A 13,726-nucleotide genomic window follows, 5' to 3' on the forward strand; every position below is an offset into this window, starting at 1 on the left:
AAAAAAATTTTCAGATACATTGACAACTCCTATTCTAAAAAGTTAGAAGAATTTTGAACTAGAAAAAAAAAAAAAAAAAAAAAATTTCCTAGCATATCCTGACAGGTGTAATGACGTTGGGGGCCAGAGCGATTTAGTTGCGTCCTGTAGTAGAAAATCATTGCGGAGCAGATAGTATGGGGCAGGGAGCCAGTGGCTTACTCTACAGCCAAAGGCCTAAAGGGCAGCAGCTGCAGAGCACACCAGCTTCACATCACAATGATATTGCTACTTTTTGCCGTATGGTAATATTAAAACTGTGTGGTAGTAATACAAGGTCAAGTTGTGGTGGTACCATTGTTTTAGTAGTATACTGGACTTCATGCCATGTCAAATTTGTATCATGTATTTGTTTAACTTTGTTATGGGGGGCCAACAGACCATCAATGCCACTGGGGCCCAAACATCTGAGCAGTGGTATGTGTAGGTGCGCTGGTCCATAGAACTCTAGTTACACCACTGCCCTGACATTAGCACATAAGGGGTTACCCTTGAGCAGCAGTTTCTAAACTTTAGAGTAATAAAACCAGCAGTCCACGCTTTGCTTCATAGGCCGCCCATCTTTATTATTACAGAAGTACAAATAAAACCATGAAATTATAAGGCATTGAACCAAACAATTAAGAATGTTTCAGTGTTAACAAGTGTAATAAAAAGACATTAAAAAAAAATTGACATTAAAAACAAAAGAGATTGGTGACTAATACTATGGGAAGGGCAGCCTGTTGGGTGGGGGTGGGATCTGGGCTCCGCCACCCAGCGTCTTCCCGGTGAGGAGGGGAATGCAAGTAGGGAATCAGGCTTAGGCGCTGGAGTCAGTCTTGGACTGGCCATCATGGTTCTTCCTCACCGGCTCCTGAGCCAGGCCGCAGGGGAAAAGGCCATTGGTCACGCGGAAGCTTCCTGAGCTGTAGAAGGAGAGAAGAAAAAGGGTTAGGGGAAATTTGGTGAACTAACAACTTAATACATTTCAATATGGAAAGATTACAACAAAATCGACAATAAAAGGAAGAATCAGTTTACTTTTGAACGTATGTGTTTGTACAGACTAGAAGTGGTTGCAGTCATGTTCTCCAGACCAATCATTCCTGCCATAACATTATACAGTTGGCACCAAATAAATCTCACAGCACAAGTTGGCCACAAGGAACCTGTTTGTGCACAAGATTACTGACAGGTAATTACCATTACTTCACAAGTGACACGTAAGAGGCAGTCACCCAATTATCATATGAAGATAAGGCAAGAAACGTGAGTGGACCATCACACAACAGGAAATCCATAGTGTCAGATGTCATCAGCCTACACGTGTTAAGATCGCTAATACCTAGGAACAAGTTGTTACAAGATACTCACTTCTCTGGTGATTCCGAAACAGTGGTCATGGCTGGATGAGCCGGTTTACCGAAGAAGAAGCTGGCCCACCAGTGACCAGGATCAGACTTCGGAAGACCTGTGGGACAAGCAGTACTTATTAAGACTTATGAAAAGCACAAGAAACTTTAATGTAGCAAATGATCATGAAGAACCTTGGAAGTGTAGACAGCAATCATGGCCTTTGTACAAGGGTGGTTGGCAGTATAGTTAAGGATGAGAGAAATGAGGACCACCATAACAGAGCAATATGGAGCATGTCCATACTTCCTACCCAAGGAGAAACCATGGAAGCAAATATACAAATATAGAGGGGGTCCATTTTGAGGAGGTCCATAGTGGTTCAGAAACAGTTATTCATGGAGACTTGCCAAAATATAGAATTTTTTGCAGCTTTTATGTCTGGAGGTTCAGGTCTTGCAGATGTAAATGAGATGGATAACTGCACCCAGCCATAAAGTGGTAAAATGATAATACCCAAAGCCTTCTATCAGGTAAATGGTTACTCAGACTTATACAAGGCTTAGAAGCTGAGGTTATCAGCAGGTAACTGAGCAGGTCAAGGGAACGTACCTGGGTGGTGAGGGATGACCTCTCCAGAGTAGTCCACACTCCCACATGAGCTGCTACTAGAGGTGGATCCCAGGCGTCCTGTAAGAAGCAGCCAAAAATCAGCTTCACAATAATATTTACCAACGACCTAGACCTCATAAGGCAACAGATGGTCATGCTGAGATTATACCCAGTGCTGGTTAATAAGTGACTTGAAATCCGTGAGGCAAGATGTACATGCCATACATAGAGGCGCTACAGATTCAGAGGTAAATCCATTACACATGTCAAATCCAGGCTCAGACTGGACTTTCCTTTCATTAAAGTCAATGGGCCAGATTCAGTAACACTGTTCTTTAAGGGGTTGTCCAGACTTAAAGTTAAAGTCTGCAGTCACTGTTTGCTGAATCCTTTGAGGATTCAGAAGTCTTTCCTCCACAGTGTGACAGCAGACTCAAACCTCAAGCCTGTGCGCCTTCTCAGAAACTATACTTCAGTCAGGGCCTGGAGCAAGTTACTCCACTGAAATAGCACAGCTTTTGAAGAATATCTAGCAGAACTGGTTTGAAAAACAAAATTAGCAAAGTTTTTGCAGAACTTGAAGTAGCACAAATGTTTTGCACCGTTTCAAAGTGTTTCTGGAGGTCTGCCTTTTAATCATAGCCCGACTTCTAATCAGAGTATCCTCTACATAAAACATACAACAATGAACATCTTATTCCAGTCTCATACACCACTGCTCCTATGCAAGTAGTCTGTGTGGTTACCAAGAGCAGAGAAATGTGGTGGCCAATGGCCGCATGGTTTTGGGCGCGTGGAGGGTTAGTCTTAATCTACACTTTTTTTTTTTTTTTTTTTTTTTTAAACATGTGACCCAAAACTGGTGTCAGGCCCTACACCACATTACTCAACCAACAGCTGTAGGATTCAAGCCTTTTGTAGAGACTCCAGTTATAAAGCTTCATGTAAGAATACTTACTGCGATAATAATCATGGGTTGCGACCAGTGAACCGCTGGATGGAATGGCAGCCATGTTTCAAACCTTGCTTGACTTAAGATGATGTAAACCCTGGAAGACAACAAGAAGATGTATTGAGATTAAAAGGGGATAGACAAACTACTACTCACAACCATGAAAGGAAAAAAAAAAAAATAATTGTGGTCTCCAAAACGCTACATCCCATTTGTAGAAGTGCCATGGTTTTTAGTAGATACCCTTGGTGGCTCAGGGATGAGGACCACTACTACAGGTTCAACCACCCAATTTAGCTCATACAAGGTTGTAGATCACCAGTACTGTAGCTCACATAAAGACTATTTTTTTACCAATCCCAAGTTCACCCACCTGACACTAAAGACAAACCCTCCCAAGAAAAAAACCTGTCTGTTCACCAAGTGTTTCTCCAAAGCAAAAGGCCTCAGTTTTCTCATAGAGGAATCAGTGCTGACTGAAAACACATGCGCATTAATTGGGCAAGGATAGGGTTAACTCTTTGGTGCCAAAATAAGCAGTAGAACTACAAAAAAAAAAAAAAATCTGAGTAGGTTGTTGAGTTCATAGTCAAGTCTGCATTTTTTTTCCTCCACAACCCCCACCGCTCCGGTGGGGGTTATGGAGGAAAAAAAAAAAATAATGCAGACTTGTAAGGCTGTGGTGGGGACATTACATAAAATACACCAGAAAGGGAGGAACTGGCAATCCTCCCCCGCTGCTAACTACAGAGGTAGGGGACTGTGTAGTCAGAAATCCAGGCCTCCTGCTCAAGCTGATCCGTATGGGGCTGACACCAGAGAGCAGAAGCATGCACTGAATACGGTCAGGAACGGTGCGGTTTATGAAAGTAAAACAGCAATGTTTTTCTCATCATGGAAACCACTTTTGATGTAAGCATGCCCATAGGATTCTTTCCTATATGGCGATAGCATCACGGTCTTCACCTTGTTTTTCAGAAGCCTCAAAAAAAAAAAAAAAAAAAAAAATTTGAAAGGTATACAGACCAACACAAAAAAAAAAGCCAAGACTTTATCACGACATGTGAATAAGTTCTTTAAACTGTTGTCAGAGTTAGAAAAACAGCACCACACTTGTCAACAGGTTATGAGTGGTATTACATATTGGCATTATTCACCTACAACGCCAAAGATTTCCAGAGTTACGTTGCTCTTTGACAAGCAGAAAACTGACTTTGTCCAGTTTCACCCAAAGGTGATGCTCATTGCGGATTCAGTTATGTTGGGGTCCCCAGATGCATATTTTTCTGGTGGTGTTGATGTGACCCCGTAAACGTCTATTGACTCGAACATCATGACAGGGTCACAATTTGCGCCCTTGGACTCAATAGTCCTTCTTCCTCACATTGCAGTCCAATCAATTCAGGTCTGAAGAACATCTCCATAAATTATGTCACAACAACATAAGATGACCAGTCCTGGTCTGAGGTCTAGATTGATATTCGGATCTGTTTACATCAAAAGCTACTATTGTCCATATAGACTGGGGTCAGACTTGCGAGAAACTCGCACGTCAATACCCGGCACTGCCGCCAACACTAGGGATCGGAGCAGTCAGCTGCATAGAAATGTAAGTTATGTCCATCCAAGGTACATTCTGAATGGAGAAGAGAGACAAACCATGTGGCAGCTATGGGGCGAAGCCTTGGTGTACCATCCATTTGTCATTTAAGAATTGGGGAGGCATTATTCTCATGGGTGGCAAACTTGGGGGTCATGATTAGTGAGCCAATTCAGTCTTTGGTATGGGACCACATTACTTCCATGTACATCGATCATTCCATAATGAGATATTTTAATCTGTCCCTCTGCTCCTCCTCTACTAGTTGACTATGGACTTCATAAATTTACGATCACGGTCTCATGTTTCCAGCAAGTTCTGGGCTTCACAATGTGCAAAAAAAGAGACCTCTAAATTATCACACCATAGTTGCAATAGATGAGTCCAGTGCACCACTCAGTTGTCTGGACACTTGGTGCAACCCTCCACAAAGTTGAAGCAGTACAGCGAAATCCAGAAACCAGGGCAATTTTATTATGTGGTAATTTTATTCGTACAGAAAAATCATACCGTTTTGGCCGTGCAGGGCCTTTATCAAGCCATAAAAATGATCCTCTTTCTATAGCTTGATAAAAGACCCTACGCATCCAAAACGTTGTGATTTTTCTGTACCAATAACGTTACTAAAAGGAGGACATCTGGTGTCCTGGTTCCTGGATTTCTCCAAATTTTCTCACCATGATGGATTCTTTTAAGTTTGGGCTTTAAGGACTTTTTGGGTGAGTTCTTGTTTGCCCTCACCAAAAGACAGATTGCAATAAGTTCTCATCAGATGTCACCCACCATAGACTATTGTCTTGTGGTTTGAAGAGACTTAATCTTCCACCTGATTACAACGAGTGGACATATGGGCAGCGGGATGAGCGTCACCTGGCTGTCTAATACCTGCACACAATGCTCCATCACAATGGCCAGTTACATACAGGTCACCTATTACTCCTCATATACATAAGGGGATTATACAGTATGATAACAAGACATCCACAAGGCGATGGTATGGTCTATGCTTCATCACAATCTGGACTGCAAACCTTGCAATCTATTTCCACGGTCTAGAGATCTTGGATGACAATTCACAAGATCAGATGGAGACAAAACCTTAGCTGACCCTAGGTGAGGTTTTAATATTAGAGGATAGGACTGTCCAAATTTGGGTACACCTTGTTGTGGGATGGATTTTATGATCAAAAAACAGTGTTTACCAAGTACTGTGTTATTTATATGCACTATTGTTTTTCACTAACAGCAGAGTATATGCTCATTTGTTTTCATCTTAGGTTTTGTCTGTTAAATGGCCAGTGTGAACATGCACCTACACAAATTTATTCTCCGGCTCATCTCTTTGGGAAAGATCAGACGCAAAAGCAAAGTCCAGTTTGTCACATAGTAGCCACAGGTTTGTATAGGATTGCAGAATAACCTACTGTATTATCTGCAATTTCACAAAAATGCTACATCAATGCCCTAATGCATTTTACACAAATTGCAAAAAAAAACGTTTCTGGCAGGAAAGGGTTAGGGGATGATTAATTCTCTCTCTACTGTTAAGAAACTGGTCTGAACTGGCTAAACCACATCCACCTCCTCTCTCCCCCCACCCCTGCGCCTTCCTCCTCCCCCATAAGAACAGCTCTCTGCTATGGGGATGGGAAAAACAAACTGCATTCAGGCAGAACAAAGGCTCAGCTGCTCAAACTCATCCCCATAAGTCAACAGAGCTGCATGGACTCCCATTTGTCCCAAGAGCTGACATTCTAAGGAAAGAAGAAAAGCTGTTGTGCGCCATTAATCAATGATTATGGATACTGTATCCTAGCCCCTATAAAAATGGGGCTAGGATAGTTAAAAGTCATTGTGGGCACTAATATGACTGATAGTTGTGTCTATACCTGCCATGTCAGTGGCCAATGGACCATTCCATGATTTTTTTGCGAGCTGATGAAGTAACCATTGTCTTATTTGACAATTCTCCCCCATGAAAACAAATCCAATCAATGATTATAAAGTCATCAATACCACCCTCATCATCAGTATCACCACCCCTATCATCAGAGACAGAACCCATTTGTGATGTTCTCCTTCACTGGTTGGTGGGGAAGGAGAACATTGTCCATTTCCTGACTACAGGACAGGAACAATACTGTTACAATGTAGCAGCCAGATTAACCCCCGAGCTCCTGCCTGCCTCCTCATTACTTGCTGCTGACACAATGTATCCAACATCTTTCATACAGAAGCTCGCTATCAATTCAATCAGAAAAAATAAAGTCAAAACCCCCAAGAGCTTATGCTCAAATCTATCTCTGATGGCTCCTTCTTGACCATCAATAAGTTTATAATTATTGCTTTCTATGGCACCAGCATATTCTATAGCGGTGTACAATAGCGGACTTAAAGGGGTTAGACGGTCTAGTGCAGACCCTGAAAGGCCCTAGTACAGACCCTGAAAGGCCATACAACTGGAAACACGTTTGTACCGTGTTGGCCAGAAATTGGAAAAGTGATGAATATTGCAAATGTATATGTTGGAAATATTAATATACATAGAAGACAAAACAGAACAAAGACCCTGTAGACACGACGCCATGTTACCCCATCCACTACTACCTGTATTCCGACTGGATGTGTCCTCAGGAGCCTGGCTCTAGGGGTTAGACGCTAGGCGACGGGGCCCATTTGAGGAGGAGAAGCTGGGACTTGTCTCCACGACCAGAGATTTGATCACTGAAGTTATGCTGCCAAAGCAGACGTGGAGTGGGGTTATATAGGGCGGTGGGAGGGCACAGCAGCCCAGGGGGAGGAGAGGGGCATGGACAATGGGGCTCTGTGACTGGCAGAAGGGGCTGATCATGTGCGATACTGCTGATGAGCACATGTATCTATTCATTATTGCATTTGTGGTGGCTTTTTTTTTTTGGCACGTATTTAGCACTTTGCTCTTTTTTATATCTATTTTTCGTGTTCGTCTGTTTTGTTTATATATATATATAATTATTATTTATTATTATCATGGCAACATTTATTCCATGGCGCTTTACATGTGAGGAGGTGTATACATAATAAATACAAGTACAGTAATCTTAAACAATACAAGTCACGACTGGTACAGGAGGAGAGAGGACCCTTCCCAGAGGGCTCACAATCTACAAATATATATATATATATATTGGGCAGAGTTTAATGTTTCCAGATATTTTTATTTTCTAACTGATTCATTCATTGCAATTTTTTAAAAAGTCACAAAATGTTTGCACCGATACACTTTATGATTGAATTTTATGTTTTGGCACAATTTTCGTTTGGTACTATGCAAACTTTATGAACTGCGTCCACCATATTGAAGAATTTAGCGCAAAAAAATGGCAACAAAAGCCACAATACATAAAAATGGTAACTAAAAAATCCAGAAATGAAAAATTAAAGTCACATTGTTTTGTGCCTTTTTTGTTTGCACCATATTCATCTTCCATTTATGCCTTTCCGAAGTTCACCGTGGTAAGCAGACTTTAGGGCTTTCAGATGTTGTCCTTGTCGTTATTGTTTTTATATTTAGTTTTTGCACATAATAAAGGGATTATTTAATCTATATTTATTTTCCCCTTTCCAGATGTTTTCGCCTGATTCATGATTTGTGACTTATTGCAAAGTCGCAAAATTTGTCTCAAATGAAAACCAGTCCCCCTTAGGGTATGTGCACACGCTGCAGTTTAGTCTGCAGAATTTTCTGCGCAAAATCTGTATCTCTTGGCAGAAAACGCAGGGGAAAACGCTTGCGGATTTCCTGCGGATTGTAATGCGTTTTTGGTGTGCGGATTTGTGAATTTTCTTCCTTGTGCATCTGGGAGAGAGGGAGCGAGAGAGAGATTTTTATGTGGCAGACTGGAAAACGCTGCTGCGGATCCGCAATGCTGCAGAAAAAAAAACGCTGCAAATCTGCACGGTTTTTCCGCAGCATGTGCACAGCAATTCTTAATTTACCATAGACTAACATTGCCTGTGCACTACACTGTGGATTTCATTCAAATCCGGGTGTCAAAAGCGCTGCGGATCCGCATCAAAATCAGCAATGTGTGCACACAGTGATTTTCTGTACGCCAAGTGTTCTGGGGCAATTTTTGCTCTATTTTGCAAAAAATGCGATATTTTGCACAACAAAAGGTGGAAAACAGGACAAAAACAAAAAAATGAAAGACCATTTTTGAATCAGGATAGAAATCATGAACCGTGTGCACCATTTTGAAGAATTTAATGCAAAAAACTGCAGCAAATACTATAAAGGCAAAAAAAGAATCTTGTCCATAAATGATGTCTGGAAAGCTCTGGGGTAATAAATGGCACATATATAAGGCCGGTTTCACACGTCAGTGTCTCCGGTACGTGTGGTGACAGTTTCTCACGTACCAGAGATACTGACACATGTAGACCCATTCAAATGAATGGGTCTATGTACATGTCAGCGTGTTTTCCGTGAGCAAAACATGCTGACATGCACGGATCAAAATGACCCATACAAGTCAATGGGTCCATGTAAACACGTATCGCACACGGATGGCGTCCATGTGCCCTTCGTGTGCGCTTTAACAGTCATAGGGTTAACATTGAAACAAATTTTTTCAATACACGGACAGCATATGGACAGCACACGGATCACACACAGATAGCACACGGATGCCACACGAATTTGACAATTTGACACAGGCACACACGGACACGGATATTTCCGGTACCTGAAATATCAGGACGTGTGAAACCTGTCTAAGAGAGTAAAAGAAATGTCCAGAAATCTAGTACCCTCAACCTGTCAAATCATTGCAGTCAAGAAAGACCTCCAAGTGTGACATCAGCACCACAGAAAATAACAGAAACTGGGAGCAGCAGAAAGGGATCAGCACTGGACCTGGGAAGGGTGAGTAAGGTAAAGGCTGTTGTCTGAGGATAGAGGTTTTCTAAAACTGGAAACCTGTCTTCTTGTGCACTGGTGTCAAATATTGCACATAATATATACTGCACTCATTATACCAGGTGGTCTGACTAGTGGTTTCGTATTGTGGGGTTTTCTCCAGTGGTTTCCATTTACAGAAGACAATCATAGACCAATTTAATTTTAAAGATGTACACTTTGCTTTTTCTATTCTTCATATAAAGGGACAGAATTTAACTGAATAAAATCTAAAACTGAACATTTGTGTAACCTAACCTTCTACACCTCAGGGCCTTCTACACCTCAGGGCCTTCTACACCTCAGGACCTTCTACACCTCAGGACCTTCTACACCTCAGGACCTTCTACACTATAGGACCTTCTACACCCCTGGACCTTCTACACACAGTTCTCCAGTGCCAATTCCCTGCCCCTCAAAACCCAGGTGGATACTTCTCGCAGCCCAGACCCTATCCTTCAGAACGCTGTTTCTGTTAACCTCTTCTCTACTCCCAAGACCACTGGGGTTACTACCGAGAGCTCTAGTCACCCTAAAGGGACAATTCCATTAGGTCTGAAACACCTCACAACTGAGCCAACTAATCTACACCTCAAGCTTCCAAGTATCCGGGCCTACATTACAGCCCCTCGCTAGTCCCCACTCAACTGGCTACTGTTACAACCTCAACTCAACTAAGCAGCCCCTTCCCAGGGTTTCTAAACTGGTAAGATCTGGCACCACAGAATGTTTAAACGTTAATGTTGTGCCATACACCAAAAAAGGGGGAAAAAATAAGAAACAAAAAAGGTGTACTTCAGGTACCAAACATTACAAACAATACTACCCCTGAAGGGATATGGCGGAACGTGTAGGGTTGGCTATTCTCCTTTTTTTATGCACTACTGATTGGTGGTTTGTATGCATAACTGTCACGCCGTCTCTGCATACTCACCCAGCCATCGCTCCCACGCCGCAGCCCCTCGCCGCCTGACAGCCACGGCGGTCACCTCTGACAGGCGCGTGGCCGACAGCGTCTTTGCACGCAATGCGCATGCGCCATAGGCCGCACCTCCCTTCTGCTTCTTGTGCTCTGGCTATGCCCTGACCCGGAAGCCCCCGCTGACCAATGGCAGACCAGACAGGGGCATATCAGGCCGCTTCCCCCTGAGGGAGGTGCCTGATTGTTGTGTTTCCTAGCACACTGGGCCTCACTTCTTCGTGTGCTCTCTGCAGTCTCACAGTCCCGTTCTCGTGTGCTCCCAGCAGCAGCCTCGCAGTCCAGCTATCCGTGTCCCCTGCTGTACTCCAGTCCTGCCTTCAGTGTTCCTGTTCCATCCAGCTCCAGTCCTGCTGTCCTACTCCAGTCCTGCCTCCGGTGTTCCTGTTCCATCCTGCTCCAGTCCTTCCGTCCTACTCCAGTCCTGCCTCCGGTGTTCCTGTTCCATCCTGCTCCAGTCCTTCCGTCCTACTCCAGTCCTGCCTCCGGTGTTCCAGTTCCATCCTGCTCCAGTCCTTCCGTCCTCCTCTAATCCTGTCTCCTGTGTTCCTGCTCCAGCCATCTCTCCACGTTCCAGTCTACTGTCTTACTCCATTCCTGTCTCCTGTGTTCCAGCTCTGTCCTGTCATCTACACTTCAGTCCCTCCACGTTCCAGTCTACAGTCTTACTCCACTCCTGTCTCCTGTGTTCCAGCTCTGTTCTGTCATCTACATTTCAGCCCCACAGTCCTACTCCAGTCCATCCTGAGCTGCCCCTCTCAGTACCGGCTACCGTGGTACTCGAACCACTGGGCCTGCTCCTAAAAGTCCCTGTATAGGGGTCAGTTCCACCTGGCAGCTCGCCAAGGGCCCCTCGGTGCCACGGCCCAGAGGGTCCACTCCTGGAGATTCCGGCTCCAGACCAGCCACGCTAACAATATCTATTTATTTAGAATCTTTGCTATGCCATAATGGTGTTATTATAATGCTTCAATTAATGTTTTTTTGGATTTCTTCCTATTATCACTGCATATTGCAACTGTTCAGCATCTCTTTATACTGGCATATTTTGCCTATAATATTTCATTTACTGTAGATGCAATTCTAAGATTGGCATAGGTATGCTTACAGTGTACTGATTTATAAGATCCTATACATTTTGGAATTGCTTAGTCCACATTACCTATTGAGATTAACTTTTTCTGCTCTAAACCCTATTTATCATGACCTGATGAATCCATGGACAACTTTTTCACTGTTTTTAAATGGTTTTAATACGCTCATTAGTGTTTGTGTGTGATATCATGGTATCAATACAAATTATTTTTGGCATTTCATATTCTTATGGTATTATTATATTTATTATGTTATTTGGAATGCTTGGTGCCTGCAGACTGCAGCACACCTTTCTGGTTTCTTATTCCTTCCCAGGGTTAGAGATTAGCGGCTCTCATCCTTATTGGTTCTCTCTTGGCTGTTATTATCTCCTCAGACACAGCAGATTCCCCAGAGCTGACCCCACCCTGGCTGACACCACACTCAGACACCCTGTTCTATGGACCCCCTCCCTAGACATAAATTAACATGTAGTGTCTGTGTTAGCTTGTCCACTCCAGTAAAAACCAGTCCTTGCTTAGCAGAACAGACAATTTGCTCCCCTCCAGCGACTCCCCTGAGTGCACCTGGTGACCCTCCATACAGCTCTCCTCAGGCCCGTATCATATCTCTAATGTTCCTGTCCACCAGTATCTGCCTGAACGGGCAAGTTACTCCCAGCCTTCAGTCCACTATCGAACCCAATGTTCCAGTCCCTTGGCATTCAGCCAACTACAAGCCCCCTAGGTGGATGGTCTTCATCCCTATTTCTCTTCCCGGCCAACTGTAACTACAACAAGCACCATACATGGACCATTGGCCACATGCCCTACTAGAGCCACATCTGTTTTTTGTCTATCCTCACTGTCTGATGGCTCAAAGCCCGGCATTACCACAGTCAGCACCGGCTCCTACTGAGACTATACTGAGCCCGGTGGCCTGTGCGAAAACATCGTATCTAAGCCTACTATGTGATACTGTCCACTGAGCCAATGTATCTACATCTATCATGTGTAACAGTGTTGTGCTGCTAAACTAAGGTATCTGGGCTCCTCGTGTGAGATACACCTTCAGCGATCCACAGAAGACTACACCCCCCCCATCATGTAAGGGGGCTTTCACATTGCATTTAGGCACCTGTTCAGTGGCCCAATCAGAGGGTTTACATTAGGTGTATACGCCCAAACATGATGCATGGCAGAGAGAACGTTCACTCTGTGAGCACCATTACAGTCTATGGCCCGTCGGTGCTTATGTCCAATCTAGTTTTGCTGGGGTTCGGATGTAAGCCCTAACCTGGGCTCTGAACAGGTGACGGAACGCAGTGTGAAAGAACCCTAAGACACCCCATCATGTAAAATTAGACCCCATGTATTAGACTCCCCATCATGTAAGATTACAACCCATGCACTACTCCCATTTCATGTAAGATTACACCCCATGCATTACACACCTATCATGTAAGATTACACCCCATGTACTACACCCTGCATCATGTAAGACTACACCCCAAGTATTACACCCTGCATCATGTAAGATTACACCCCATGCACTACACATCTATCTTGTAAGATTACACCCCATGTACTATACCCTGCATCATGTAAGATTGCACATGCACTACACCCGTATCATGTAAGATTACACCCCATGCACTACACCCCTATCATGTAAGATTACACAACATGCACTACACCCCTATCATGTAAGATTACACCCCATGTATTACACCCCTATCATGTAAGATTACACCCCCATGCACTACACCACTATCATGTAAGATTACATCCCATGCACTACACCCCTATCATGTAAGATTACACCCCATGCACTACACCCCTATCATGTAAGATTACACAACATGCACTACACCCCTATCATGTAAGATTACACCCCATGTATTACACCCCTATCATGTAAGATTACACCCCCATGCACTACACCCCTATCATGTAAGATTACACCCCCATGTACTACACCCCTATCATGTAAAATTACACCCCATGCACTTGGGTAGCCCTCACACCCAGGGCAGTGGGGTACTCAGTACCGGGCCGGTGTCAGGGGGATGTGTCACAGCAGCGGTGACCTGGTCCGTGGCCCTGGGCACCCAATATCAATGGCGGTGATGTTAATAGTGTAATTGTTTATTTAGATAGTTTGTGACGCCACCCGTGGTGTTTGGCAAATGTGGTG

The 13,726-nt window shown here is 43.7% G+C and overlaps 1 protein-coding gene across 2 annotated transcripts; it reads right to left on the minus strand.

The window, feature by feature from the left end:
- Window positions 1–579: 579 nt before the first annotated feature.
- PPDPF (pancreatic progenitor cell differentiation and proliferation factor) lies at window positions 580–7,302 on the minus strand. 2 transcript variants are annotated; one of them, XM_073580876.1, is made up of 5 exons: window positions 7,146–7,302; window positions 2,945–3,035; window positions 1,987–2,064; window positions 1,396–1,492; window positions 580–947 (listed from the first exon to the last, which is right to left on the minus strand). In XM_073580876.1, exons 2-5 carry the CDS (start codon window positions 2,997–2,999, stop codon window positions 842–844), a joined length of 336 nt encoding a protein of 111 aa, XP_073436977.1. In that variant the 5' UTR covers window positions 3,000–3,035; window positions 7,146–7,302; the 3' UTR covers window positions 580–841. The 2 variants fall into 2 exon arrangements, with proteins under 2 accessions (XP_073436977.1, XP_073436978.1); XM_073580877.1 differs by lacking the exon at window positions 7,146–7,302 and adding an exon at window positions 3,312–3,373.
- Between the last annotated feature and the right edge of the window lie 6,424 nt (window positions 7,303–13,726).

Source organism: Dendrobates tinctorius, unplaced genomic scaffold, assembly GCF_039654945.1.
Source record: "Dendrobates tinctorius isolate UK_male_01 unplaced genomic scaffold, ASM3965494v1 ptg000065l, whole genome shotgun sequence".
NCBI classification, from domain to species: domain Eukaryota; kingdom Metazoa; phylum Chordata; class Amphibia; order Anura; family Dendrobatidae; genus Dendrobates; species Dendrobates tinctorius.